This window comes from Geotrypetes seraphini, chromosome 9 (genome assembly GCF_902459505.1).
Source record: "Geotrypetes seraphini chromosome 9, aGeoSer1.1, whole genome shotgun sequence".
In the NCBI taxonomy this organism is placed as follows: Eukaryota; Metazoa; Chordata; class Amphibia; order Gymnophiona; family Dermophiidae; genus Geotrypetes; species Geotrypetes seraphini.
Window position 1 is genome coordinate 149,915,606 of NC_047092.1, and position 27,051 is coordinate 149,942,656.

General features: G+C 45.3%; 1 protein-coding gene across 10 annotated transcripts in view; it reads right to left on the reverse strand.

The window, feature by feature from the left end:
• The window catches only part of TRIP12 (thyroid hormone receptor interactor 12), a 448,602-nt gene that overhangs the window by 208,747 nt on the left and 212,804 nt on the right, over positions 1 to 27,051 (reverse strand). For all 10 annotated transcript variants that reach the window (XM_033958326.1, XM_033958328.1, XM_033958334.1 and 7 more), the window contains exons 21-22: positions 23,760 to 23,988; positions 15,014 to 15,132 (exon numbers count right to left, since the gene is read on the reverse strand). In XM_033958326.1, the coding sequence (XP_033814217.1) occupies positions 15,014 to 15,132; positions 23,760 to 23,988 (348 nt within the window). The remainder of the gene's footprint in view (positions 1 to 15,013; positions 15,133 to 23,759; positions 23,989 to 27,051) is intronic.

The following is a 27,051-nucleotide window of genomic DNA, read 5'->3' on the forward strand; positions in this document are numbered from 1 at the left end:
GTTCGGCACGCAGCGAAGGCGAGCGGCAAAGGCGCTCGCCTTAGCGAAAGCGCCTTTGCGAAGATAAGGAAGCGACAAGCACAGAAGGTAAGGAAGAAGCAGGCACAGAAGGAACAAACACACACAAGCAGCGGTAAGGTAAGGTAGAGCGTAGGCAGCACACACAAGCAACAGTAAGGTAAGGTAGAGCGTAGGCAGCACACACAAGAGGGCAGCAAGGCAAGAAGGAGGCGCAGAAGGAATAAACACACAAGCAAAAGTAAGGTAAGGTAGAGCGTAAACAGCACACACAAGAAGAAGGCAGCAAGGCCAGAAGCAGGCGCTGAAGGAAACACGTAATCTTAAACTGTTATGCAGGAACAACGATGGAAGCAGAGGGAAACCAGCAGATGAGCTTTCAAGTGTTCTGCACAAACTGTCATATGTATGACTACCTCCCCTCAGGGAGACAGTCATATGTATGCAGTCAGTGTCAGGAGCTGAAAAGCTTGAAGAAGAAAGTCAAGCGACTTGAGGACAAGATCCAGGAGCTAGAAGGACTTTACACCACGGAGAACCCTATCAGGACATTTGAAGACTTCATGAGTGAGAGACACATCGAGAAGGAAGTCAGGGATCTCGAGGAATTCATTGAGGAAGCATACAGGAGGAGGGTGGAAGAGAACGATCTCCAGATGAAGGATGAAGTTACACCAACACCAACATGGAAGGGAGAGCAAGAAACAGATGACCTCAAAGAAGTCTCCCACAAAGGAATACTGCACGAGGGGGAGGAATTGGCTAGTCGATGCCCAAAAGAAGAGAGAGCGAAGCACACAGAGGACATCGACCTGATACCGAAGCAAAATTTGAAGAAGGGAAAGTCAGCGATTCTAGTGGGAGACTCGATCCTGAGGCATGTGGACAGCCACATAGCAGGAGGAAGAGAGGATCGGCTGGTGACCTGCCTACCAGGAGCGAGAACCAAGGACATCGTGGACAAAATTGGGAAGATCCTGGAAGGAGCGGAGACGGACGAGACCGCAGTAATGATCCACATCGGGACGAATGATGTCAGCAGGAGAGACTACAGAAGAAGCACACTGATAGAACAGTTCAGGATTCTGGGAAGGAAGCCGAAGATGAGGACCCAAAAGATAGCGTTCTCAGAGATCCTACTAGTACCGAGGGCAGATGTGAAAAGGCAGAAAGAACTACAGTCAATAAATGCGTGGATGAGGAGATGGTGTGAGGAAGAAGGGTTCCACTTCGTGAGGAACTGAACAACGTTTTGGGGTAAGAGCAAGCTCTACAGGAGAGATGGACTGCACCTGAGCGCGGCGGGAACAAGACTTCTAGCAAACAACATCAAGAGAGGAATAGAACAGGCTTTAAACTAAGAGGAAGGGGAAAGCTGACAGTCGACCTAGTGTCGACAATTCGGAAGAAGGTATCCCGTGAAGATACTAAGGGGAAAAAAGGCTGGGAAGAAACAAGGGACGGATTACAGGACTCAACTAACCCAGAAGAGGAGGTTAGAAAGATTGTAGCAAAAGAGAAGACACTAAAGACTGAAGCACAGGGAATGGAAATGAAGACAACAAAATGCCAGGATCTAAATTGCATATATACTAATGCAAGGAGCCTAAGAAACAAAATGGGGGAACTGGAGGCAGTGGCTAATGCAGAGGACATAGACATCATTGGAATCTCTGAAACATGGTGGAATGAGGAAAGCAAATGGGATACAGCGCTGTCGGGGTACAAGCTCTATCGCCAGGACAGGTCAGGACAGAAAGGAAGTGGAATAGCCCTATACATAAAAGAAAGCATACAATCGACAAGAATAGACACAGCGGAGACGACCAACAAGCTGGAATCGTTATGGGTCAAAATACCAGGTAGGAAAGAACATGAAATAAAGATGGGCCTATACTATCGTCCACAAGGGCAAGCAGGAGATATCGATAGAGAAATGAAAGCTGAGATGAAGCGAGAATGCAAAAGCGGTTACACAGTTATTATGGGAGACTTCAACTACCCCGGGATAGACTGGAGTCTTGGAAGCTCAAGATGCGCTAAGAAGACAGAATTCCTAGAGGCTACACAAGATTGCTTCATGGAGCAGCTTGTTAGAGAACCGACGAAAGGAAATGCCACTCTGGATCTAATCCTAAATGGGTTAATGGGACCTGCAAAGGAAGTGGAAGTAGTGGGACCATTGGGAAACAGCAATCATAATATGATCAAGTTCAAGGTTGAAGTAGGAATAGCGAAAGGAAAGAGAACCATAGCGACAACTTTCAACTTCAGGAAAGGAAACTACGAAGCAATGAGGGAAATGGTAAGGAAGAAACTTAGGAACACTTCCAAGAAATGCCAAACGGTAGAACATGCCTGGTCTTTTTTCAAGGACACGGTGAGCGAGGCGCAAAATCTGTACATCCCCAGATTCAGAAAGGGGTGCAAAAAGAGTCGAACAAAAGATCCGGTATGGATCACTAAAATAGTGAAGGAAGCGATAGGCAATAAGAAAAATTCATTCAGGAAATGGAAAAAGGACAAAACTGAGGAGAATTGGAAAGAGCACAGGAAGTATCAAAAAGAATGTCACCGTGTGGTTCGAAAAGCCAAAAGAGAGTATGAAGAGACTCTAGCCAGGGAGGCACAAAATTTCAAACCATTCTTCAGATATGTTAAAGGGAAACAGCCGGCTAGGGAGGAGGTGGGACCGCTGGACGATGGAGACAGGAAGGGAGTAGTGAAGGAGAAGAAAGAAGTCGCGGAAAGACTTAACATGTTCTTTTCGTCTGTATTTACGAACGAAGACACAACCGACATACCAGAACCTGAGCAATTCTTCAATGGAAATCAAGCAGAAAAATTAACATCCATGGAAGTGAGCCTTGAAGATGTGTGCAGGCAGATAGAAAAACTAAAAACTGACAAATCCCCGGGTCCGGAATCCATTCAAGGGTTCTGAAAGAATTAAAGGAGGAGATAGCGGAACTTCTGCAGCAAATTTGCAACCTATCCCTGGAAAATTCAATAAGGAGATGTAATTTGTGGATTATTAATTTTCCAAAAGTGTTTTCTACACCTGCAATAGCTATGTTTAAATGTTATCTAAACGAAGTTCTAAAAGTACCCGAGTCTTCTTATCCACCTCTCAAAAATATATTATTTACCCAAGAGAGTTAGGTCTCAAAATCCCAATCAGCAGAATTTATCTGCTGATAGTTTGGATTTATCCAATTTCCTGGAGAGGTTGGATACAGATACTCAAGTTTCTGCTACTTTATTGGTACAGTTTGCTATTGACTCTGATAAGGAATGGATGCTTAAATTGTTTTTCAAATATAAAGATGTTCCCTTTTTGTCAAATATAATAAGAATGTATCTAGAAGTCTCTTGTCCTACCCAGAAGAGAAGGAAACAGTTTCTTATTTTGATACTTCAGGCTGTGCAGTTAGGGGCGACTTTTGTTCTGAGATACCCCTGTAAGTGTATTTTGGTATATAAAGAGAACAGGCATGTTTTCTATGAGCCGCAGCAGTTATCCAAATTTATTTCGTCAAAGGTCAGTATGTAACCAATCTATGACCTTAGGTCTCCTTTTATCAAGCTGCGCTAGTGGTTTAACACACATAATAGCACACATTAAACCGCCGGCCACGCTAGCCCCTAACGCCTGCCTTGAGCAGGCGGTAGTTTTTTGGCCAGCGCATGAGTTAAAGTCGCGCGCGCTATCCCCGCTAGCGTGGCTTGATAAAAGGAGCCCTTAGATTCTTTCAAATACGATCAGAGAGGAATAGTTCAAGGGCAGTCAAGCCTCATCTTTGTTTTCCTTTTTTTCTTGATGGTTAATTAATCTCAGCTAATTTTCAGCTGTTTTTATTTGATTTGTAGACTAAATATACTTTGTAATATAATATTTACCTATATATATTATGATTTAGAACATAGTATATGGATATATTTCAGTTTACATTGTATTTTTCCTGCTTTTTGACTGATGAGAATGTCAAAAATTATAAAATTAAGAATAAAAAAAAAAGCACCCTATATTTAACTGCAGGGCTACCACTTAAATGAACTGCAACAAGCAGTAGTCATTTATTTCCAAGAATTCATGAGAGAGTATAACTAAAGAATGCAATACAGAAAAGGGGTATCTCCTGTGCGAATCCACTGTGCAGCCATGCAGGTGGTCCAAGGTCTTATCCCTAAGTTTTCTACTCAGAAGGTTGCAGAGACAGCATTTATAGACCCCAAATTATGGTCATAACTTAAGGATGAACCTGTTAGCAGGCTTCAGGAGACTGGAAGGAGATATGATGCATAGATAGATCTTGGCTCAGAATATCACTGCAAAAACCAGGTATGTTGAACATACAAGAATATAAAAAAGGGAAAATCTTCAAGCAATTTTTAGTCAATATGACCACATAGGCAGTGCAGTTTAATTTGTGATTTCAAAAGTGTTAAGACAGGAATCAAAGTCCAGTGAAGAAGAGAGCATGTTTGAAACCAAATGACTACTACTTATACCCTAAGGGTTCAGTTCTACAACTAAGCACCCCCTACAGTAGCACCTGGGTGCCTAGATTCTGTTATAGACTACAAGCATAACCCCACATCAGCATGCTTAATATTTATGCACCCATAATTACACTACAGACTTGCAGGCACATAAATGCAGCAGAGGCACACCTAATAGGCCCCAATGCTCAAAAACTTTCAGTGGCAATAAGAGTCATTAAAGCACTCTTACTGGCATGGAAAGCTGCTCTGATGATGCACAAAAGGATTCTCTGTGGCCGCTACTGATCAATGTAGCAGTCACCAAGAATCCTATGCTAATGTTTAACAAGAAGCTCATTAGTACATCACAGCACAGCAGAGAAACGTGTTGTTTCCTGTGCAAACTTTAATGGCAAGGTCTGAGCTGTTGTAATCTTACTTTCCTGTCAGTGCCTGACTGCTGATTGGCTCAGGCATTGACAGGAAAGTAAGGCTATGACTGCAAACCCTGCTGTTAAAGGCTCCAACGTCCAGTAAAAAAACCACAAACCCTATACCTCCTCTCCCTCTCATTGATTCCCCCCCCCCCAGCCGAGCCTCAAAAAAGAAACAGCAACACCAAAAAACACCTGGTGATTCAGTGGGACCACCTCCCCTCCCCACGGCTGTATGGGCTGGGACAGCCCACATACTCTCCTTGTACCTTTTTTTTGCTGGAAATTTCAGAAGGAGGGTTACCTACTCCCTTTTGCCTTGGGCCTCTTTAAAATAGTGGCTCTGCCCCCTTCCATGTCTTAGGCCTCTCCCAGTGCATCCCAGGATGCACTTGCGGGGGGAGGCATGGCCACATTTTGAAGAGGCAGCTTGAAGCAGGAGGAAGTGGGCATCCCTCTTGCTGGAAATTTTCAACAAAAAAAGTGTGTCCATTAAAAAAAATTTAGCTGAATGGGGATTTCCTTGCCAGCGCCAAAGCAGGAGCTGGCAGGGGAAGTTCCTATCAGCTGCAACCACCACTCTCCCCTCTGATCACAACTGGAGCCATCATCAGCTGGATAGAGGGAAAGAATGGTGGCTGAAGGAAGGAGTTATGCCTAGCGCCTGTTTTTCTGAGCAAGCACTAGGCACAGCTCCTCTCCCCTTTTAGAAGTGATGTTTTGCACAAATAATTTGCATACTATTGTGCTGAGCATTGCCAGTTAAAAAAACTTTGTGCATCCTGCAAACAGTATTCTTGTTAATGCTCCACCCACTTACATCACCCTTACATCACTTACATGCACTGCATAGGCTAGGAAAGCTGATAAAGAATAGCACTTCTTGTGTACCCTGTTAGCACTTTCAGAGAAAGTGTACATTAACATGCGTAAGTACTACTATTCAAGACGAGCATAAATGCAGGTGCCTAGTTTATAGAATTGCCCTTTAAATGTTTCAGGGTTGAAAAAGGCAGTGCCCAACCAATGAAAAACGATTAAATCTTAATAGGAACATGCTAACTAAAAATGTTAACACTATCTGATGTTTATAACAGCAGAAAGGGGAGGGGGGAACAAGATAACACAAAGCAGGGTTTGATAGTGCCTTGGTGCCATACAGCAGTTGTTATCTTACCTGCATATGCTTTCGTCCAAACTGCTATAGCTGTGAATTGCTTATTAGATGTTCAGTAATACCTACAGCATGTGTAGCATTCCTAACAAGAGATCTAATGGAAAAGATCTGCCATTGTCTCCATTGGGTTTTACAAAGCAAGTGCAGTTTTTTGCATAGTTAGATAATTCTATGCATATTCTGCATTGCACAAAACACCCCCCCCCCCTCCTCAGAAGGAACCCACTACTGTTCTATGTTATAGAAACATGATGGCAGATAAAGGCCAAATGGCTCATCCAGTCTGCCCATCTGCAGCATCCACTATCTCCTCCTTTCTCTAGAGATTCTATGTGTCTGTCCTATGCTTTCCTGAAGTCAGTCTTTGTCTCCACTACCTCTACTGGGAGACTATTCTACGCATCTACCACCCTTTCTGTAAAAAAGTATTTTCTTAGATTGCTCATGAGCCTATCACATCTTAACCTCATTCTATGCCCTCTCACTCTGGAGTCCCTTTCAAGTGAAAGAAACTTACCTCATGTGCAGTTATGCTATATAGGTATTTAAATGTCTCTGTCTCACAAGAACAAAAATAATAACAAAATATAATTTTAAAAAAACTAGAAAAATGTTATTAGCCAAGTGGTGGAAGTACCCACTGAAAACCATTTACTCAAAGTGGAGAAAAAGCCTCAACCATCAATAAAACGCAGACGGCAACCCAGAGTTTTTAGCCGTTCTAGAAACATAGAAACATAGAAATTGATGGCAGAAAAGGGCTACAGCCCATCGAGTCTGCCCATACCAATGACCCACCCCTGACTCCTACTCTCCCAGAGATCCCACATGAATATCCCATTTTCTCTTGAAATCTAACACGCTGCTGGCCTCAATCACCCTCTGAGGCAGCTCGTTCCAATGATCTACCACCCTTTCAGTGAAGAAGTACTTCCTCGCATCACCCTGAAATTTCCCTCCCCTGATTTTCAGCGAGTGACCTCTGGTTACTGAGGGCCCTATAAGACTGAAGATATCATCTTTCACCTCTATACGCCCAGTAATATACTTAAAGGTCTCATAGGCAAAAAAACTCCACTATTTTCAAAACCAGGGAAACATCCCACCACTGTGCACAGGGAAAAGGAAAAAGAACAAGAGACCAAAAATTAGTACTTATCTTCACAGATAATACATAGCTTAGTCCAACTTTAATCTGGGAGCCATTCTGAAGCTAAGCTGTGGACAGAGTTGGAGAGAATGGGAATTTGTCTTGGAATTTTCGCAGATGCAGCCACTGGTTGGCAAAACAAGAGCCTTGTTAGAAGTAGAACTTCTTATCTTCGCTCCAATGCTTTGTGCGATTTAGCAGGAACATCGATGTATTGGACTGAGCTATGTATCATCTGTGAAGATAAATACTAATTTTTGGTCTCTTGTTCTTTTTCCTTTTCCCTGGGCAGTGGTGGGATGTTTCCCTGGTTTTGAAAATTGCATTTTGAAATGGAGGTGTTTTTTTTTTTGCCTATGATACAGAATTAGAACAGCTAAAAACTCATTGGGCACTGGGTTGCCCTCTGCGTATTATTGATGTTTGAGGCTTTTTCTCCACTTTGAGTAAGCACAGTTACTTACCGTAACAGGTGTTATCCAGGGACAGCAGGCAGATATTCTTAACACATGGGTGACGTCACCGACGGAGCCCTCGGTACGGACCTTTTAACTAGAAGTTTCTAGTTGGCCGCACCGCGCGTGCGCGAGTGCCTTCCCGCCCGACGGAGGAGTGCGTGGTCCCCAGTTAGGATAAGCCAGCTAAGAAGCCAACCCGGGGAGGTGGGTGGGACTTAAGAATATCTGCCTGCTGTCCCTGGATAACACCTGTTACGGTAAGTAACTGTGCTTTATCCCAGGACAAGCAGGCAGCATATTCTTAACACATGGGTGACCTCCAAGCTAACAAAGAGGGAGGAGGGATGGTTGGCCATTAGGAAAATAAATTTTGTAACACAGATTGGCCGAAGTGTCCATCCCGTCTGGAGAATGCATCCAGACAGTAGTGAGTAGTGAACGTGTGAACTGAGGACCAAGTGGCCGCCTTGCAGATTTCCTCGATGGGCGTGGAACGGAGGAAAGCCACAGAAGCAGCCATAGCTCGGACTCTGTGGGCCGTGACAGATCCTTCCAGTGAGAGACCGGCCCGAGCATAACAGAAGGCAATACAGGCAGCAAGCCAATTTGAAAGTGTCCGTTTGGAGACAGGACGGCCCAAACGGTTGGGATCGAAAGACAAAAAGAGCTGAGGGGATGTTCGGTGAGCTCTGGTACGATCAAGGTAGTAAGCAAGGGCACGCTTACAATCCAGCGTGTGCAACGCCTGTTCTCCAGGATGCGAGTGAGGCTTAGGGAAGAAGACGGGAAGCACAATGGACTGGTTGAGGTGAAAAGCTGAGACCACCTTGGGAAGGAATTTAGGGTGGGTACGCAGAACAACCTTGTCATGGTGAAAAACAGTGAACGGTGGGTCGGCAACCAGTGCATGCAGTTCGCTAACCCTCCTGGCAGAGGTGATGGCAATTAGGAAAAGCACCTTCCAGGTAAGAAGCCTGAATGAAGTTGTGGCAAGAGGCTCAAACGGAGGTTTCATAAGGGCAGAGAGAACCACATTCAGGTCCCAGACGACGGGAGGAGGCTTGAGAGGCGGTTTGATGTTGAAGAGCCCTCTCATAAATCTTGAAACCAGAGGATGAGCCGTGAGGGGTTTTCCGAGAATAGGCTCGTGAAACGCAGTGATGGCACTGAGGTGGACTCTGATGGAAGTGGTTTTGAGGCCAGCGTTGGACAGCGAGAGCAAATAGTCCAAGACAGTTTCCACCGCCAAAGAGGTGGGTTCTTGATGATGCCGGAGACACCACGAGGAGAATCTGGTCCACTTCTGATGGTAACATTGAAGAGTGGCCGGTTTCCTGGAGGCGTCCAAAATGAGGCGGACCGGTTGAGATAGATTCTCCGGAGAGGTCAGCCCGAGAGAAACCAAGCTGTCAGGTGGAGGGAAGACAGGTTGGGATGTAGTAGAGACTGATTCTGCTGTGTAAGTAGAGTAGGAAACACAGGAAGAGGAATGGGCTCCCTGGAGCTGAGTTGAAGCAGAAGGGAGAACCAGTGTTGACGAGGCCACCGAGGGGCGATGAGGATCATGGTGGCATTGTCCTTGCGGAGTTTGGACAAGGTCCGCAACATCAAAGGAAGTGGAGGGAAGGCATAGAGGAACCGATCCCTCCAGTCGAGCAGGAATGCATCCGGGGCCAGACGGTGAGGAGAGAAGAGTCTGGAACAGAATTGGGGCAGCTGATGGTTGTGAGGTGCTGCAAAGAGGTCCACCTGCGGAGTGCCCCATCGAGCAAAGATGGAGAGTAGAGTCGGAGGGTCCAACGTCCACTCGTGAGGTTGAAGGATGCGGCTGAGATTGTCGGCCAGAGAGTTCTGTTCGCCCTGGATATAGACCGCCCTGAGAAAGAGATTGCGGTCCGTGGCCCAGGTCCAGATGCGCAGAGCCTCCAGACAAAGGGGGCGAGATCCGGTGCCGCCCTGCTTGTTTATGTAGTACATGGCGACTTGATTGTCTGTGCACAGGAGGAGGACTTGAGGACAGAGAAGATGCTGGAAAGCCTTGAGGGCGTAGAATATGGCTCTGAGTTCCAGGAAATTGATGTGATGACGACGCTCCTGTGGGGTCCAAAGTCCCTGGGTGCGTAGATCTCCCAGGTGAGCTCCCCACGCGTAGGGGGACGCATCTGTGGTGATGATCATAGAGTGGGGGGGCAGATGGAAAAGTAGACCCCTGGAAAGATTTGAGGAGTTCAACCACCATTGGAGAGATTGCTGAAGAGATGATGTCACAGAGATGGGATGAGAAAGAAGATCCGTAGTCTGTGACCACTGGTTGGCGAGCGTCCACTGAGGTGTACGAAGGTGGAGACGAGCCAGAGGAAGGACATGCACTGTCGAGGCCATGTGACCCAGGAGGACCATCATCTGTCGAGCAGGAATGGAGGGATGCATGAGTACCTGACGGCAGAGATGGAGCAGGGTCTGCTTGCGATCGGAGGGGAGAAAAGCCCTCATTAGCGTGGTGTCCAGAACTGCTCCAATGAATTGAAGTCGCTGGGTGGGAAGCAGATGCGACTTGGGGTAGTTGATCTCGAACCCCAGGAGGTGGAGGAGAGAGATGGTGTGATGAGTAGCCTGTAGCACAAGTGGAGACGTAGGTGCTTTCACCAACCAATCGTCCAAATAGGGGAACACCTGGAGGTTGTGAGACCTGAGGAAGGCCGCTACCACTATAAGGCACTTGGTGAAGACCCTGGGTGAGGAGGCGAGGCCGAACGGTAGCACCTTGTACTGATAGTGGTGGTGCAGTACCTGGAATCGCAGGTAGCGGCGAGAATGTTGATTGATGGAGATGTGAGTGTAGGCCTCTTTGAGGTCCAGGGAACATAGCCAGTCGTGTTGAGAAAGAAGAGGATAGAGCGTGGCAAGGGAGAGCATTCTGAACTTCTCCTTGACCAGACACTTGTTGAGGTCCCTGAGATCGAGAATGGGACGGAGGTCTCCCGTCTTTTTGGGTACCAGGAAGTAGCGGGAGTAGAATCCCTGCCCCCTTTGATCTGGAGGTACTTCTTCGATGGCATTGAGAAGGAGGAGGGATTGAACCTCCCTCAGGAGGAGGGGGGTTTGAGATGAGTTTGAAGCAGACTCTACGGGAAGGTTGTCCGGAGGCAGAGTCTGGAAGTTGAGAGAGTAGCCGTGGCGGATGATGTTGAGGACCCACTGGTCCGACGTGATGACTTCCCAACGGCTTGAGAAAATGGTGAGACGACCCCCGATAGGCTGTGGAAGAGGCAGCGAGGGTGGATGACTGGCTATGCCCTGGAGAGAAGAGTCAAAAGGGCTGAGATTGTTTAGCAGGCTGAGGAGGCTTGGAGGGTTGGGTGGCCTGAGACCGAGCCTGGGCATGGTGCTGCTGTTGACGGGGTCGCCGAGATTGTTGGGGAGGCGGATTGAGTGGCCTGGCTGAGAACCTCCGCTGGTAGGATGATTGAGGCCGATAGGGTCGAGCAGGCGGAGCCTTCTTTTTCGGCTTGATTAGGGTGTCCCACCTAGTCTCATGGGCGGAGAGTTTCTGGGTGGTGGAATCCAGTGACTCTCCAAAAAGCTCATCCCCGAGACAGGGGGCGTTGGCCAGGCGGTCCTGGTGGTTGATGTCCAGGTCGGAGACTCTGAGCCAGGCCAAGCGACGCATGGCTACAGCCATGGCAGAGGCCCGAGAGGTGAGCTCGAAGGAGTCGTAGATCGAGCGGACCATATACTTGCGCATTTGGAGAAGGCCAGATATGTGCTGCTGGAATAGCGGGACCTTGCGCTCAGGAAGGTACTTCTGGAGGGCAGACAGCTGTTGGACCAAGTGTTTGAGATAAAAGGAAAAATGGAAGGAATAGTTGTTTGCCCTGTTGGCAAGCATGGCATTTTGGTAAAGCCTCTTGCCAAACTTGTCCATGGTCTTACCTTCTCTGCCAGGAGGGGTAGAGGCATAGACACTGGAGCCCTGAGTCTTTTTTAAGGTGGATTCCACCAGAAGGGACTCATGGGGCAATTGAGATTTGTCGAATCCTGGAATAGGGATGACACGGTAAAGGTTGTCCAGTTTACGGGGAGCTCCCGGTACCGTGAGGGGATTTTCCAAATTTTTGTAGAATGTCTCCCGTAAGATGTCATGTACGGGAAGTTTGAGGAACTCTTTAGGAGGTTGCTCAAAGTCTAAGGCTTCTAAAAAGGCTTGGGACTTTTTGGAGTCAGATTCAAGGGGAAGTGACAGAGCAGCAGACATTTCCCTCAGAAATTTAGAAAAAGAGGACTGCTCAGGTTTAGAGGAGGCATCAGGCGCCGATGGTTCCTCATCAGATGAGGAGGGATCCTCCTCGGTACCGAGAGGAGTCTCCTCCCATAAATCCGGATCCCTGACCTCTGGTGCGTGTCGGGACACCGGGGTGGAGGGTGCGGTGTGGTGAGTTTTGGACAAAGATTTACCAGAGCGCACCGAAACGGCACCAGGGGAGGACGATCGGCGTCGTTCTCGGTCCCGAGAAGAGTGCCGTACCGCCTGGTGCCGAGCAGGATCCACTGTGGTTCGAGAATGAACCACAGGATCATCAGGAAGTTGTTGTGCCGAAAGGATCGGCATCGAGGTGTTTACCGGTACCGAAGGAGTGGACACCGGGGGCTCGGTGCGGGGCTCGGGCCGGTCTGGTACCGGAAGGAGCGGTGCCAGGATAGAGGGTAGCAGTTGTTCAAGCTGTTTCTTCAACTGCTCCTGCAGCTGAGTTTGTAGGATGGCCGAGATACGGTCATCCAGGGGTGGCATCGGAACCGCTTTCTTTTTCTTCGGTTCCTTGGATGCCGCTCCACGCCCCGGCGATGAGGAGGCCGATGACGAGGCACTCACCGTTATCGGGGCGGAGCGTTTACGGGACCGGTGCGATGCCGGTATGGACGGTGTCGTCACCGTAGCTGGAGGGCGCTCGAGGGAAGAGGAAGGCTTCTTAGCCGGCTTACCTGGCGCCAGTGGCGCCGATGCGGGATCGGTCGGTGTCGAGCTGGACGGTGCCGATTTCTGCGGTACCGCCGCTGAGGGTGATGAATCCATCGCCGACTCGGAGCCGAAGAGCAGGGTTTGCTGGATTCTTCGGTTTTTAAGAGTACGTTTTTGTAAAGTGGCACAGCGGGTGCAGGAATCTGCCCGATGCTCCGGACCCAGGCACTGCAAACACCAATTGTGTGGGTCAGAAACGGAGATCGGGCGTGCACACCGCTGGCACTTCTTAAAACCGACCTGCGGGGGCATGAAGGGGAAGATAGCCTCCGCAAAATCGAAGTCCGAGGCCTGTATAATGGCAACAGGCCCCGCCGGGGCAAAAACGAAAGAAACAAGAAAAATCAAAGTTTTTTTTTTTTTTTTTTTTTTTTGTAATTGAAAGAAAAAGGAAACCCGGAGGTAGAGGAAGAAAAAAATATAACAAAAGCGCGAGCGGGAAGGCAAAAAGTGATTTCAACGGCCGTTGAAAAAATACACGCGTCTTCTTCGCTCCGCGGAAACGAAGAAACTGGGGACCACGCACTCCTCCGTCGGGCGGGAAGGCACTCGCGCACGCGCGGTGCGGCCAACTAGAAACTTCTAGTTAAAAGGTCCGTACCGAGGGCTCCGTCGGTGACGTCACCCATGTGTTAAGAATATGCTGCCTGCTTGTCCTGGGATAAAATGGTTTTCAGCGAGTACTTCCACCACTTGGCTAATAACATTTTTCTAGTTTTTTTTATTTAAATGTCTCTAGCATATCTCCCTTCTCCACCTTTTCTCCACAGTATAGATATTGAGATCTTTAAGTCTGTCCCTGTATACCTTATGACGCAGACCATCAACCATTTTAGTTGCCTTCTTCCGAAGTGGCTGAATGAGAGCAGATGTATCTTCCCATACAGAGCTGTTATGCTATGTCAAATCTTGAGCAGTCTTTCTCTCTCTCTCAGCTAACCCTCACCCCGCCCTATCATATTTTCCCCATCCTGTACCTGCAGTCTCTGAAAACTCCTCAATATGTGCCATTACCCTCTGTTCTGCCTCCTCTCCCCCTTACTACCACCAATATTCTTCTTTTTGGTTCTCAGTCCCTCACCACTAGCACTTTTTTTCTTTTCTTAAATAGAACTGTGCATGCTATAACAAAGAATGACTGGACTGGACTGGTAAAACTGGTAAAGCATATTTCAGGAGACAGACTTATACAATGCATTTAGTTTAGCACAAAATGCTTTCTTATTTAATACATCAAAAAAGTACTTTCTCATCAACCAAACTGCACCAAAAATCTGAGAACAACTACTATCATTGCCATCCACTTACAAGTAGAACTGAGAAAGGCACAAGGAACTTTGTGCACTCTTATCTTATAGCTGCAGGTTCTCCAGTAAGGCTTTGGTGTTAGTTGCAGTAGCAATTTCAGGACAGTAATGGCCTGATGCACAGCCTATGCAATGCACAGATTTTGAATCCACTGTGACTGTGATGCTGGATATCACAGTAACATTGTGAACCAACCCAGGAAGGGAAGAGGAAGCATTGTATGAACAAAGAATGAAACAAAACAGTTCTCTGCCCAACTGCTACAAGCTGATTTAAGGGTTCCATTTTGCTACTGAGGAAAAAAGGGGATGACACTGAGATTTGCACCACATGTCCTCAGGGGCCACCAGTGGCCTCTGGGCCTTGCATTGAAGATTAATGTTCTAGGCAATTCCTTACCTTATGTTCTCATGTTGTGCATTGCTTTATTGTTAGTGTTAGGGTTCAACTGGTATAATATACCACTATTATATTTTATTGCTAATAGAAGTATATCAAATAAAGAAGAGACACATGTAAGTTCTATGTAGGGTAGCTAAACTGATTATATACAATTGACACATTTCACCAAAGCAATATAGAAAATTTTTTATCACTATTATGAGCAACTATGAATACACAATTTCAATTAAATTATCACACTAAAATGCAGATTCAACCATAGTCCAAGAACCTCTCTAGTATAAATTTTCCAGCTTTTTCATAACTTGTCAGTGATCAAGGGCTAGAAAAGAGCCACAATTCTTATCTCAGTTCCCAACAATAGGCTGGACAGAGCTAATACATTTTGTGTAAAAATGCACCATAAAAAGCTATGTTTAAGGTGGTGAAAGACTGCTACCACGTTCCTGTGTTATTTAACTGCTCTTTGAAAAATGTCCATTTGTGCTTGCAAACTATCAATATAAATATTTAAAGTTATAATTAGCCTATGCCAACAATTAAAAAGTAAAAAAGAACAATTACCTTCTCTTCTGAAGTAAACACTAAAAATGTCAGGTAACTTCTGCATTAATATTTCTGCCATTTGAATAGCTCCAACTACTATCTTGAGGTCTTGACTTGACAGCATGGAAGCAATGTGACTAAAAAAAGTTACAAATTAAAATTAATAACTACATTTGATTTCTAGCACAAAATGAAGAGAAGCATTTCAAATTTTCAGATAACTGTTGAAAAATTATTCTACAGTGTTTACAAATTGGTGGATGTGCAAAAAAGGTATAAAGGGCTTTGCTGAAGAGACCCACTGGTACAAAGCAGAAACAAAACAGACCAGAAGGAAGTAGCAATACAAACTAAACATTGAGAAAATCAGTAAAGAGGGCTACAGAACAGAGAAGCAAATTTTATAAAACATTTTATGAAAGTTTTTTATAGTTTAGTGAGCTGCATTAGGCATGTCTGTCAATTGTGGTTTTGTAGTATTCCATGTTTTCCTTTATATTATACTGTATATGTATTTAATTTGACTATGTAAACTGCTTAAGACTCATTAAATGCAGTATTCCAAATAAACTGAACTTTTAACTATAAAACAGGTTGTTTACCTGCAACTAGGATTCTCTATGAACAGCAGAATCGGTCACACTGGTGATTGATATCATCCAATGACAATGTGTTCCAGCTCTCTCAGAACACAGAAAAATCAAATTTTCCTAAACATGCATGAGAGTTTCTTGCTGGGGCCATCAGTCCTTGAGTAACTTAAGGATCAGCCCTTCAGAAAGGTGAGAAAATATGTCTCTCATTTCTCCTGTTCTCTATGGTGAATTCCTGTCACAGGTAAGTAACTGTTTTCTCAATTAACCAACAAGATAAAGTCAGTTAATGCATGGGGCCTCCAATAACCAGGAGCTGCACTAGACATGATTTGAATCAGATAATCATATGGATGGAGTTGACTATTAAGTACAATAGTTTTCAAATAAGCTCTCTAAGATACCCTGAAAGTCATATAGCATCTCTACATATCTCTTCAAACCAAACAGGAATAGAGAATTAGCAACGTATGTGAAGATCTCTGGGAAAAGCAGACCGAAGTAGTGAATCCAAAATGTTGAGAATGGCCAGTTTTTCAAGTCATGGATCCATAAACAATCTAAAACTGTTGGATATTTGAACTTCAGTCACTATTTTTTTCACAAAAAGAGACTGGGGTTTAGACTGCTTATTACAAACTTTTTGCTCTGACAGAATTCATTAAAACCTCAATTTTTATTTCTGGTGACTTAGGCACCTTATTCCAGAGATGGTCACATATATCACCATAGCACTGATCAAATGTGACTTTACAACAAAGTGAAGTCTTCCTAAGACTGTAGTAATATTATATGCAGTCCATTTGATAACATTTTCTGAAACTACTGGAATTCCTAGCCTATTTGCATCACAGGATATGAAGAAAAGTTGCTTAGCCTGGTCAAGTGTTCTCTTCACAAAGTAGGCTAGCACTCTTGCAATTGAGAGTTAGACACAGGAAAAGGAAATATAATTTATCTGTAAAGCTCATGCCACCTTTGGCAGGAAGAACTGCGAGACCAGTGCCTGAAGCTCACTTACTCTTTGAACCAGATATAGCTATTAAGATTAGAACCTGTTAAGTATTTCAGAATGGCTGTTTGCAGAGATTTGAAAGGTGATTAAATAAGCTGGCCTAGAGCTATACTAGGTTTTATTTGTTAAGTTTGTTTTTACCAGGGTTCTGTAAGCTACAACATGATTATGAACAGTAATGTAGTTAAGTGAAATCCGGTTACCATTCAAGTAAATATGGTAAACTGTATTCAAATACACTTTCAGTGAAATATTTATTTCACTTTTCAGAACATAGTTTAAATATTGATGCAAACTCCTCAGAAAGCAGGTGAGGAGAAGAATCTTCCAGCGAGATCACTGGGTTATAGGCTGGTTCACTGGGTTATAGGCTGGTGATCTGCTGGAACTTTCAAATATGCCATTGCCAAAGCAGTCAGTGTATGAGCCATTTCAAAGCCCTATCTGTCACTTTAGCATAATTAAATTCCACAATTAACCTTTAATCTAAACCAGGGGTGTCCAACCTACGGCCCTGGTCGAGAGTGATGCAGTGTTTTCCTCTGCTGCCCCCCGATGTTTACTGTCTTGCCGGCTCCCTCCTTTGTCTTGCTGCAGCGTTTGGCCCCTGAAATATTTTTATCGGCCAATGCTGCCCAGGGAAGTCAAAAGGTTGGACACCCCTGATCTAAACAATGATAGAAAAGCAGAGAATCCAGGGAGTCCCCAGGCTGCAGTCTTCCAGGACTGGAATAAAGGACAAGAAATCTACAGGCATGGCTAAATTTCACCTTCCTTAGTATCCCAGGCCATACCAGCCTGGACAAATAGGATGTACCTAAGTAGAATCTCCTTGGAAGGAGGAACACAAGACCCCCTTAATCACTGCCCTGCCAAAGGCTAAGCTGTTTCTGGCTAGAACATCAAGACTGTAAAGATTCATAAAGGAATGAAGAGAAGACCTTTGGCCAACTTGCAAATATATATCTTTCGGTGAAACAGAAGCCTCCACCAGAGGTTGCCCCTTAGAGCCTGTTTATTCTGACAAACATATGCCGCTTCGATAGCCACCTTGATCTATTTTGGACAAGTCTGTCTCCATCTGCACAGCACTGGCCTTTTTGTTAAAGGTAATTTCCCCGTTCCATGTTAAATCAGGTTTGCCTGTTCTCCAAATACAGCCCAGAAAGCTGTATAAACTCGATGTGCAGAAAGAATTGATCTGCTGCTTACAAAAAACCAAAAAGGATTTATTTGTCTTGGACCCTTAGATGCAAATGTTCCATGGACTGTGCAAGTGTCTAGAGTAGGGATTCTCAACCTAAACCTTATACAAACCCAGTCAGGCATTCGGGATACCCACAATGAATATGCATGAAATTGATTTGCATAAAATGGTAGTGGATGCAAATTTATCATATGCATATTCATTATGGATATCTTGAAAACCAGACTGGCTTGGTGTGTCCATAGGACTGAGTTGAGACCCCTGGTCTAGAGACTTGCCATGAAAGCCCGTGGAACAGTACATAGGGTCCAAGAGATAGAAATGTTCCTTGTAAACAGCAGAGAAACACACTCTGCACATTCAGGTTATAAAGCTTTCTGGGCTGAATACCCATTCCCTGCAGGGAGACAAACCACCAAAATCTCCTTCAGTAAGAAGTCTAGCACTGCGTTGATGGGGAGAGACTTGTCCAAAGAAAACAAATATGGAGCTTGACAAGAGTGAGCCTATAATTCTGAAACCTTGTGATGACAACCAGGAAAACTGGTGTTCAGCATAAGGTCTTTTAGAGGTGTCCTCAATGGCTCAAAGGACATGCCCACAAGAACATTCAGTATGTGATGCAAGTCCCAAGAAGAGAACAAAGGACAAACAGGGAGGGGGACTGTAACAGCAACACATCCTTCAAGAACTGCAAGACATCCAACTGTACCACCAGGGACAGGTGGCCAATTTTCCACCATAACAGGCAAGCACAGCCACCTGATCCTTCAGGAAGATGCAAACCAGCACTTGTTGAAAACCCCACTGCAAAAAATCTAGCACAATCAGGACCTGTGTTCACCCCAGAGAAAAGGAATGCTTCATCAACTAAAGTTCAAAGATCTTCCAGATCACAATATCTCCCCATCAATAAGGCTGGTGAGTTCATCTTTCCAAAGACTGGAGAGCCATCTCCTTCTCTACCCGGGAAGGTTCTGGGTTTGACACCAAGTCTTTCAGTATGAAGAACATATCAGAGTTCTCCAGAATTTCAACTTAGGCTTCACCCAGCTTAAATCTGCTCTGAGCAGTCTGGTTGGTTGTGGTACCAGAGGGCACTTCAACAATGGGGTCCCTCCAAATGCTGAAAGGCAGCATTAGTTTGCTTGAGGTTAGGAATACCATGCTCCAGATCCAGTGTAGAGGCAGGTCTCGCACCAGCTCTGATGTGTGTCAGGTGAAACATCTCCAGTCCCACCACCCACCAACAGGACTGCTGCACCTGCACTCATGAGGGCTAAGGAGAATATGAAAGCCATCCTCACCAAGCTTGTCAGGTAGCCCCCCAATCTGGCTACCACTGCAGGCTGGGAAAAGGAAACCCTGCAGGCAATATAGTATCCTCAATCATCTGGCTGGCCTACTCAGGGCAATGTGCTCCTGCCCATGGTCCCCACATTCCCTGAGCGCCCCACAATCCCCAGGAATTCCTTTCTTTTTTTTCTTCTAACTACTTCACTGAACAGCAGGAAAATAACGTAAAGCAGGAAAGTCCAGATACTCCACCTTTTTTTTTTGAAGACTTCAACTACTCAGAGCTGCAGAATACCCCCAGAGAGGGAGAGCGGAGAGGAGGATGGGGACCCACTCTTCTGCAGGCAAGAGCTCCATGTTGACTGAGCCAGAATGCACCATAGTGGATACCTACAACTACTGGCTGAGAGCTGTGGGGCCCAAGCTCTGCACTTAACTGGCCAGGAGCAAGTGTCCACAATGACTCCTAGACCTTGTTCCTGGGTGGTGATTCTTATTATGGCTATAATCTGGGATGTTCTTCCTTTTGTGCACCACTTGGCACTTAGCCATATTAAATTTCATCTGCCACTAGGTTGCCCAGTCTTCTAGTCTTCCAAGATCATCCTGTAATTTCTCACAATTCATATATGATTTAATAACTTAAACTGTCATCTGCACATTAGATAACCTTATTTGTTGTTACTGTTTCCAAATCATTTATGAATAAATTAAAAAGCACTTGGCCCAATTCAGATACATGCAGTACTCTTCTATCTTTCTTCATCAAAAGAACCAGCCATTTAACCCTACTCTATTTCTTATCCTTTACAAATTCTTAATCCACAACAGAATAGGCTTTTTAATTTCCTTAAGGGTCTCTTTCTAGTTTACAAATCTTTCCTTTTGGCTAAGTCTTAATAATAATATTGTAATTTATAGCTAAAGAGACATATGATCAAGAAACTGTTTTATTTTACTTTTGTGATTATGATAAACATACCGAGGGCCTCAAAATAGTACCTAGCGGGAATTTGTTAAAAGATTCTGAAAGTCTAGAGATACTGCATCACCTTTAAAAACATGTAGCAGACTAGCAAGGCTAGACTTCCCCTGGCTAAATCCATGAGGACTGTCACGTTAAACCATGTAGTATTTATGTTCAACAATTATCATTTATAATAGTTTCAACTATTTTGCCCAGCTATAATTTCCCATACCACCTCTATAATTTTTGGGTACCACAGTGCTGATAAGTATTTAGGCAGAATGGACAAGTTTCTGGAATCCTGTGGATTACAGGACTGGAGGCAACATGGATTCACTAGAGATAGGTCTTGCAGACAAATCTGATCAATTTCTTTGAATGGGTGACCAGAGAATTGGATAGAGGATGTAATAATAATAATAATAATAACTTTATTTTTCTATACCGCCATAGTCAGGCGACTTCTAGGCGGTTTACATTGTAAGAAGGCTGGACATTCAGCGAATAACAAAAGGTCTTAATACAATACAATAAGTCTACTTACAATACCGAACAATGAGTCTCAATACAATACAATACATTACTATGAGTCTAAATACAATACAATACAGTAAGTCTAAGTACAATACCATACAATGAGTCTAAATATTAAACAATAATCTAAAAGGGAAACTTGCGTATTAATTGGAGTTCTATGGATAGTGAGTACCTGAATGCTTTGGTACTAACATATTAAGTGAAGTTCTATGGGTAGAGAATACCTGAATACATGAAAGGAGCTTCTTGAGAGAGAGAAAAGGCGTTTACAACGGGGAAGTCCTAGTGGGGGAGGGGACAGTTTTAGTCAATGAATTTGGCGAAGAGGGCGGTTTTGATCGCTTTTTGGAATGCACTGTATGTCAGATTGGGTTCGTTTATGTAGTTTTTCAGCCAAACTTGTGCGCTAGCTGTGGTATATTTAGATTTTAGCAAAGCCTTTGACAGTGTTTCACACAGACTTCTAATAAATAAACTGAGTGCCCTCGGGATAGGTCCCAAAGTGACGGGCTGGTCAAGAACTGGTTGAGTAGAAGGCGACAGAGGGTAGTGATCAATGAAGATCGCTCCGAGGAAAGGGATGTTACCAGTGGTGTGCCTCAAGGTTCTGTTCTAGGGCCTGTTCTTTTTAATATTTTTATAAACGATATTGCTGAAGGGTTGTCGAGTAAAATATGTTTCTTTGCGGATGATACCAAAATCTGCAATAGAGTAGACATGCTGGATGGTGTGAACAACATGAAAAAAGACCTGGCGAAGCTTGAAGACTAGTCTGAAATTTGGCAGCTAAAATTTAATGCTAAGAAATGCAAGGTCATGCATTTGGGCTGCAAAAATCAGAGGGAACGGTACAGTTTAAGGGGTGAAGAACTTATGTACACGACAGAAGAGCGGGACTTGGGTGTGATTGTGTGTGATGATCTTAAGGTGGCCAAACAGGTTGAAAAGGTGATGGCGAAAGCTAGAAGAATGCTAGGTTGCATAGGGAGAGGTATGGCCAGTAGGAAAAAGGAGGTATTGATGCCCCTGTATAAGACTTTGGTGAGACCTCATTTAGAATATTGTGCACTATTCTGGAGACTGCACCTTCAAAAAGATAGAAAAAGGTTGGAGTGTGTCCAGACGAAGGCTACTAAAATGGTATGTGGTCTTCATCATAAGGCATAGGGGACAGACTTAAAGATCTCAATCAGTATACTTTGGAGGAAAGGTGTGAGAGGAGAGATATGATAGAGACATTTAAATACCTATGTAATGTAAATGCGCATGAGTCAAGTCTCTTTTATTTGAAAGGAAACTGCAATGAGAGGGCATAGGATGAAGTTAAGAGATGATAGGCTCTGGAGTAATCTACGGAAATACTTTTTTACAGAAAGGGTGGTAGATGCATAGAACAGTCTCTCAAGAAGAGGTGGTGGAGACAGAGACTGTGTCTGAATTCAAAAGGGCCTGGGATAGACACGTGGGATCTCTGAGAAAGAGATAATGGTTACTGCAGATGGGCAGACTAGATAGGCCATTTGGCCTTTATCTGCCATCATGTTTCTATATGTCTCTTACCCAAAGACCTTATAATCTAAGCAGGTATATGAGGCAATGGGAGATTAACATGACCAAGGTTACAAAAACTGGGGCTTCCCTAAATCCAAGATTTGAACCGAAAAATTCTTTCTGGATAACAATCTGACAAAAGATCACAGAGTGCTGAAGTTCTGAACATTAGGGGTTAGACTTAAGATTTTTCTTTGATCTTTGAAGGTATTTGAGAATGTGATGTGATAGAATGCAAGTCCTTCATCCCATATTGGTAATTGGTAATTGGTAATCAGCTGATGAACCTATGGCCTCAGGCTTGTCTGTGCTGCCCCATCATTGGAGCCCAATCACTATGAATTAACAAGAAAGATTAACTGATCTCAGCATCCACTTAGATCAGGGATCTCAAAGTCCCTTCTTGAGGGCTGCAATCCAGTCAGGTTTTCAGGATTTCCCCAATGAATATACATGAGATCTATATGCATGCACTGCTTAGATGTATGTGGAGGTATGTATAGGGAGTGACTTGCACTGTGGCTGCCATTTGACCAATGTTATACTGTTCATGAGACTTTCAGCAAAACTTAAGAGCAGTCTTCCTTTATTACAGGTTGTGACCATTCACAATAGGATATCTAATCAAGATTCCAATATACTGGAGCTCCTGATATAAATTAAGGTTTGATTGTTGGTAACAAAAGAATAGTCAACTGAAAGAGCTGCTTGGTCTCTGGCCAAAGAATCTTTCACTATCATATCATCCAGGTACAGAAAAATAAAAATCTTATTTCACAGAGCCACAGAAACAGCGACTGCTATAAACTATGAAAGCAGAACTTTTGATGCAGCAAGTAGATTGTGTGTTTATACTTCAAGATATGGATAAAACCAGTTCATCATATCAAGAAAGAGAAAAGGATTTGTAGAGAATTCATTTTGATCCAGGATTCGGTGTAACCAGTGAGCAAAATACAAAATTTTGGTGCATCTACCTCTGGAGTTCCTGCATAACTAACAGCAGAACTATGGATTCCTTTGGGTTGTATATGTTACTTACTGCAAGAGCTCAAAACTGTCTGCTCTGAGCTCTTCACCCTACTGGAAGAAAAAAGGGTATTTTGCCATCTTCTGAATGAAATCTGGAAAGTCAAGTTCTCAAGTCAAAAAATACTTCATAGCAGCACAAGAGAAGGATATGAGAGCAACCCAGCTAACTTTCCCTCATTTCATAATTCAGGTCAATATCCAAAAGATAAGTCCTAACCCACACCTATAGGGTAGACAAAATATAACGTTCAAAGAGTAGGAGATGCTATTTTCTACCATTTGACAATTACTTTGGAACTCAATTCATTAATTAATTGTAACTATGTTTATAAACCTCCTACATTAAAACCAACCTAGAAAAAACACACCTGGATTTCCTATCCCACCCTCAACATTCTGCTACAGAACTTTGTAGCAAGTTAAATGTGGTTTCTTCCATTTCAAATGTGCTACCACATGTCAAAGCCTACCATTTCAGAAAGTTATTGTCAAAAACTATAAACAGAAGATTTAACTCTGCCATTATATTCATGAGAATTCTTTTGCCATGCATTTTCAAAACTTACCTAGAAACTGCATGGTTCTTCAAAACATCCTTCAGAAGTTCTGCATCAGCAAAATAAATTATCCTAAGAATGGCTCTAAGGCACTTGTGTCTGACAGCAGGTCCAGCAGATGAGCTGTATACCTCATAAAGAACTCCAAACAATGTTTTAATGAAAGATTTAGCCAATTCTGGATCTTCTTTCATTAACTGTGCACGCGCATCATCTTTTTTTAATTCTGAATGTCCACCTAGAAAAAAAAAATTATAAAATGTCAGGCAGACACAACAAATGCAGTATAAAACCTCACAAGACTACATTTTTCATGGCTGGTATATCTAACTAATGATTTACTGAAAAAGCACAGTTACTTACCGTAACAGGTGTTATCCAGGGACAGCAGGCATATATTCTCACATGTGGGTGACGTCATCTACGGAGCCCCGGCGCGGACAGCTTTTCAAGCAAACTTGCTAGAAGTTTCAAGTTTGCACACTGCACCACGCATGTGCGTGCCTTCTGCCCACTAGAGGGCGCATCCCACCTCGTGGTCCTCAGTTCCATAACTAGCTTAGAAGCCATCCCCGGGGAGGTGGGCGGGTTGTGAGAATATATGCCTGCTGTCCCTGGATAACACCTGTTACGGTAAGTAACTGTGCTTTATCCCAGGACAAGCAGGCATGATATTCTCACATGTGGGTGACCTCCAAGCCAAACCAAAAAGGGCAGGTGGGAGGATGGCAATTTTAAGAAAACAGATTTTGTAAAACTGACTGGCCAAACCGGCCGTCACTCCTGGACAGAGTGTCCAGACAGTAGTGAGAGGTGAATGTATGAACCGAAGACCAAGTGGCAGCCTTACATATGTCTTCCATCGGGGTGGAACGGAGGAAGGCTATCGAAGCTGCCATTGCTCGGACCTTGTGCCCCGTGACTCGACCCGGGGGAGGAAGGCCAGCCTGAGTATAGCAAAGGGAGATGCACGCCGCCAACCAGTTAGACAGAGTGCGCTTGGAAACTGGGTGCCCTAATCGATTGGGATCGAAGGACAAGAATAATTGCGGGACCTTCCGATGGGACTTGGTGCGTTGGAGGTAAAATGCCAACGCCCTCTTACAGTCAAGCGTGTGAAGCGCCGTCTCGCCAGGATGGGAGTGGGGCTTAGGGAAGAACACAGGAAGGACAATGGACTGATTGAGGTGGAAATCAGAAACAACCTTCGGGACAAACTTAGGATGGGTGCGGAGGACCACCTTGTCATGATGGAATACGGTGAAGGGTGGGTCCGCAACCAAGGCTTGTAGTTCCCCAATCCGCCTAGCGGAGGTGAGGGCAATCAGAAACACCACCTTCCAAGTCAGAAATTTCAAGAGGGACTTGTTGAGTGGCTCAAAGGGTGGTTTCATCAGTTGAGCTAAAACCACATTCAAATTCCATACGACTGGGGGAGGTTTGAGCGGGGGACAAACCCTGAGTAATCCTTTCATGAAGCGTGTCACCAAGGGATGGAGAGACAGAGGGCGTCCATCCAGGTGTTGGTGGAAGGCGGAAATCGCACTAAGATGGACACGCACCGAAGTGGTTTTCAGGCCAGAGCGCGACAAATGGAATAAGTAGTCCAGAACCGAGGGTACCGGGGCCGATACCGGGTCCAGGAGGAAAGAAGAGCACCAGGTGGAAAACCTGGTCCATTTCTGCGAATAGCAAAGCCTCGTCGAGATCTTGCGGGAGGCTTCCAGCACTTCCCTCACTGATTGAGACAGGTCCGGAGGGGTCAGGGAACAAGAAACCAAGCTGTCAGGTGCAATGACTGCAGATTGGGATGTAACATGGATCCTTGATTCTGAGATAGCAGAGAAGGACCGACAGGCAGAAGAAGGGGTTCCCTGGCGCTGAGTTGGAGCAGTAGGGAGAACCAGTTCTGACGCGGCCACCGAGGAGCTATGAGAATCATCGTGGCCGTGGACGATCTGAGGTGTACCAACGTTCGCATGATCAGAGGGAAAGGAGGGAATGCATAGAGGAACTTCCCGTCCCAATCGAGAAGGAAGGCATCCGCCTCCAGACGATCCCGCGAGTACATCCGAGAACAATATAGTGGTAGTTTGTGTGCCTCCGGAGAGGCGAACAGATCTACCTGTGGCGTTCCCCAGCGAGCGAAGACCTCGTGCAGAACTGCTGAGTGTAGAGTCCACTCGTGGGGTTGCAGGAGTCGACTGAGTTTGTCCGCCAGACAATTCAGTTCCCCCTGGATGTAGACCGCCCGGAGGAAGATGTTCCGGGAGGCCGCCCACTCCCAGAGGCGAAGGGCCTCGGAGCAGAGGGGCCACGACCCCGTTCCCCCCTGTTTGTTCACATAGTACATTGCTACTTGGTTGTCCGTGCGGACGAGGACCACCTGGTCCTGTACTACGTGAACGAAGGCTCGAAGTGCTAGGAAGATGGCCCGAAGCTCTAGCACGTTGATGTGACAGCGACGGTCCTCCGCCGACCACAGGCCCTGTGTGCGAAGACCGTCGAGGTGGGCTCCCCACGCGTAGTCCGAGGAGTCCGTGGTCAGAACCTTGCGAAATGGGGGAGTGCGAAACATTAGTCCCGTGGACAGATTTGAAGAGTCTGTCCACCAACTTAGCGATTTCCGCAAAAGCGGAGTCACCGAAATGAGGCGCGACTCCGGATCGCACTCCTGGCGCCATTGTGATGCGAGTGTATACTGAGGGATCCTCAGATGCAGCCTCGCAAATGGCGTGACGTGTACCGTCGAGGCCATATGGCCGAGCAGCATCATCATGCGCTTGGCCGACACCCTTGGTAGTTGAGAGACCTGGCGGCTCATCCGTACCAAGACTTCCAACCGTTGGGTCGGAAGGTAGGAGCGCAGGCGCACCGTGTCCAGCACCGCACCTATGAATTGAAGAGACTGAGCCGGCCTCAACTGAGACTTTGGAAAGTTTATCTCGAATCCGAGGGTTTGCAGGAAGGCAATAGACTGTCGGGTCGCTGAGATAACCTCCTCCCTGGTCGGGGCTTTGATGAGCCAGTCGTCCAGGTAAGGGAACACGTGGAGCCCGCGAGACCTCAGGGCTGCCGCCACTACTACCATGCACTTCGTGAATACTCGTGGGGACGCGGCCAGGCCGAAGGGCAGGACTCTGTACTGGAGGTGTAGGTCTCCCACCTGGAATCGTAAGAATTTTCGGCAGGTGGGGTGCACCGGGACATGGGTATATGCTTCCTTCAAGTCGAGGGAGCACATCCAGTCCCCTTCCTCCAAGAGAGGATACAAGACCGGGAGAGATAGCATTCGAAATTT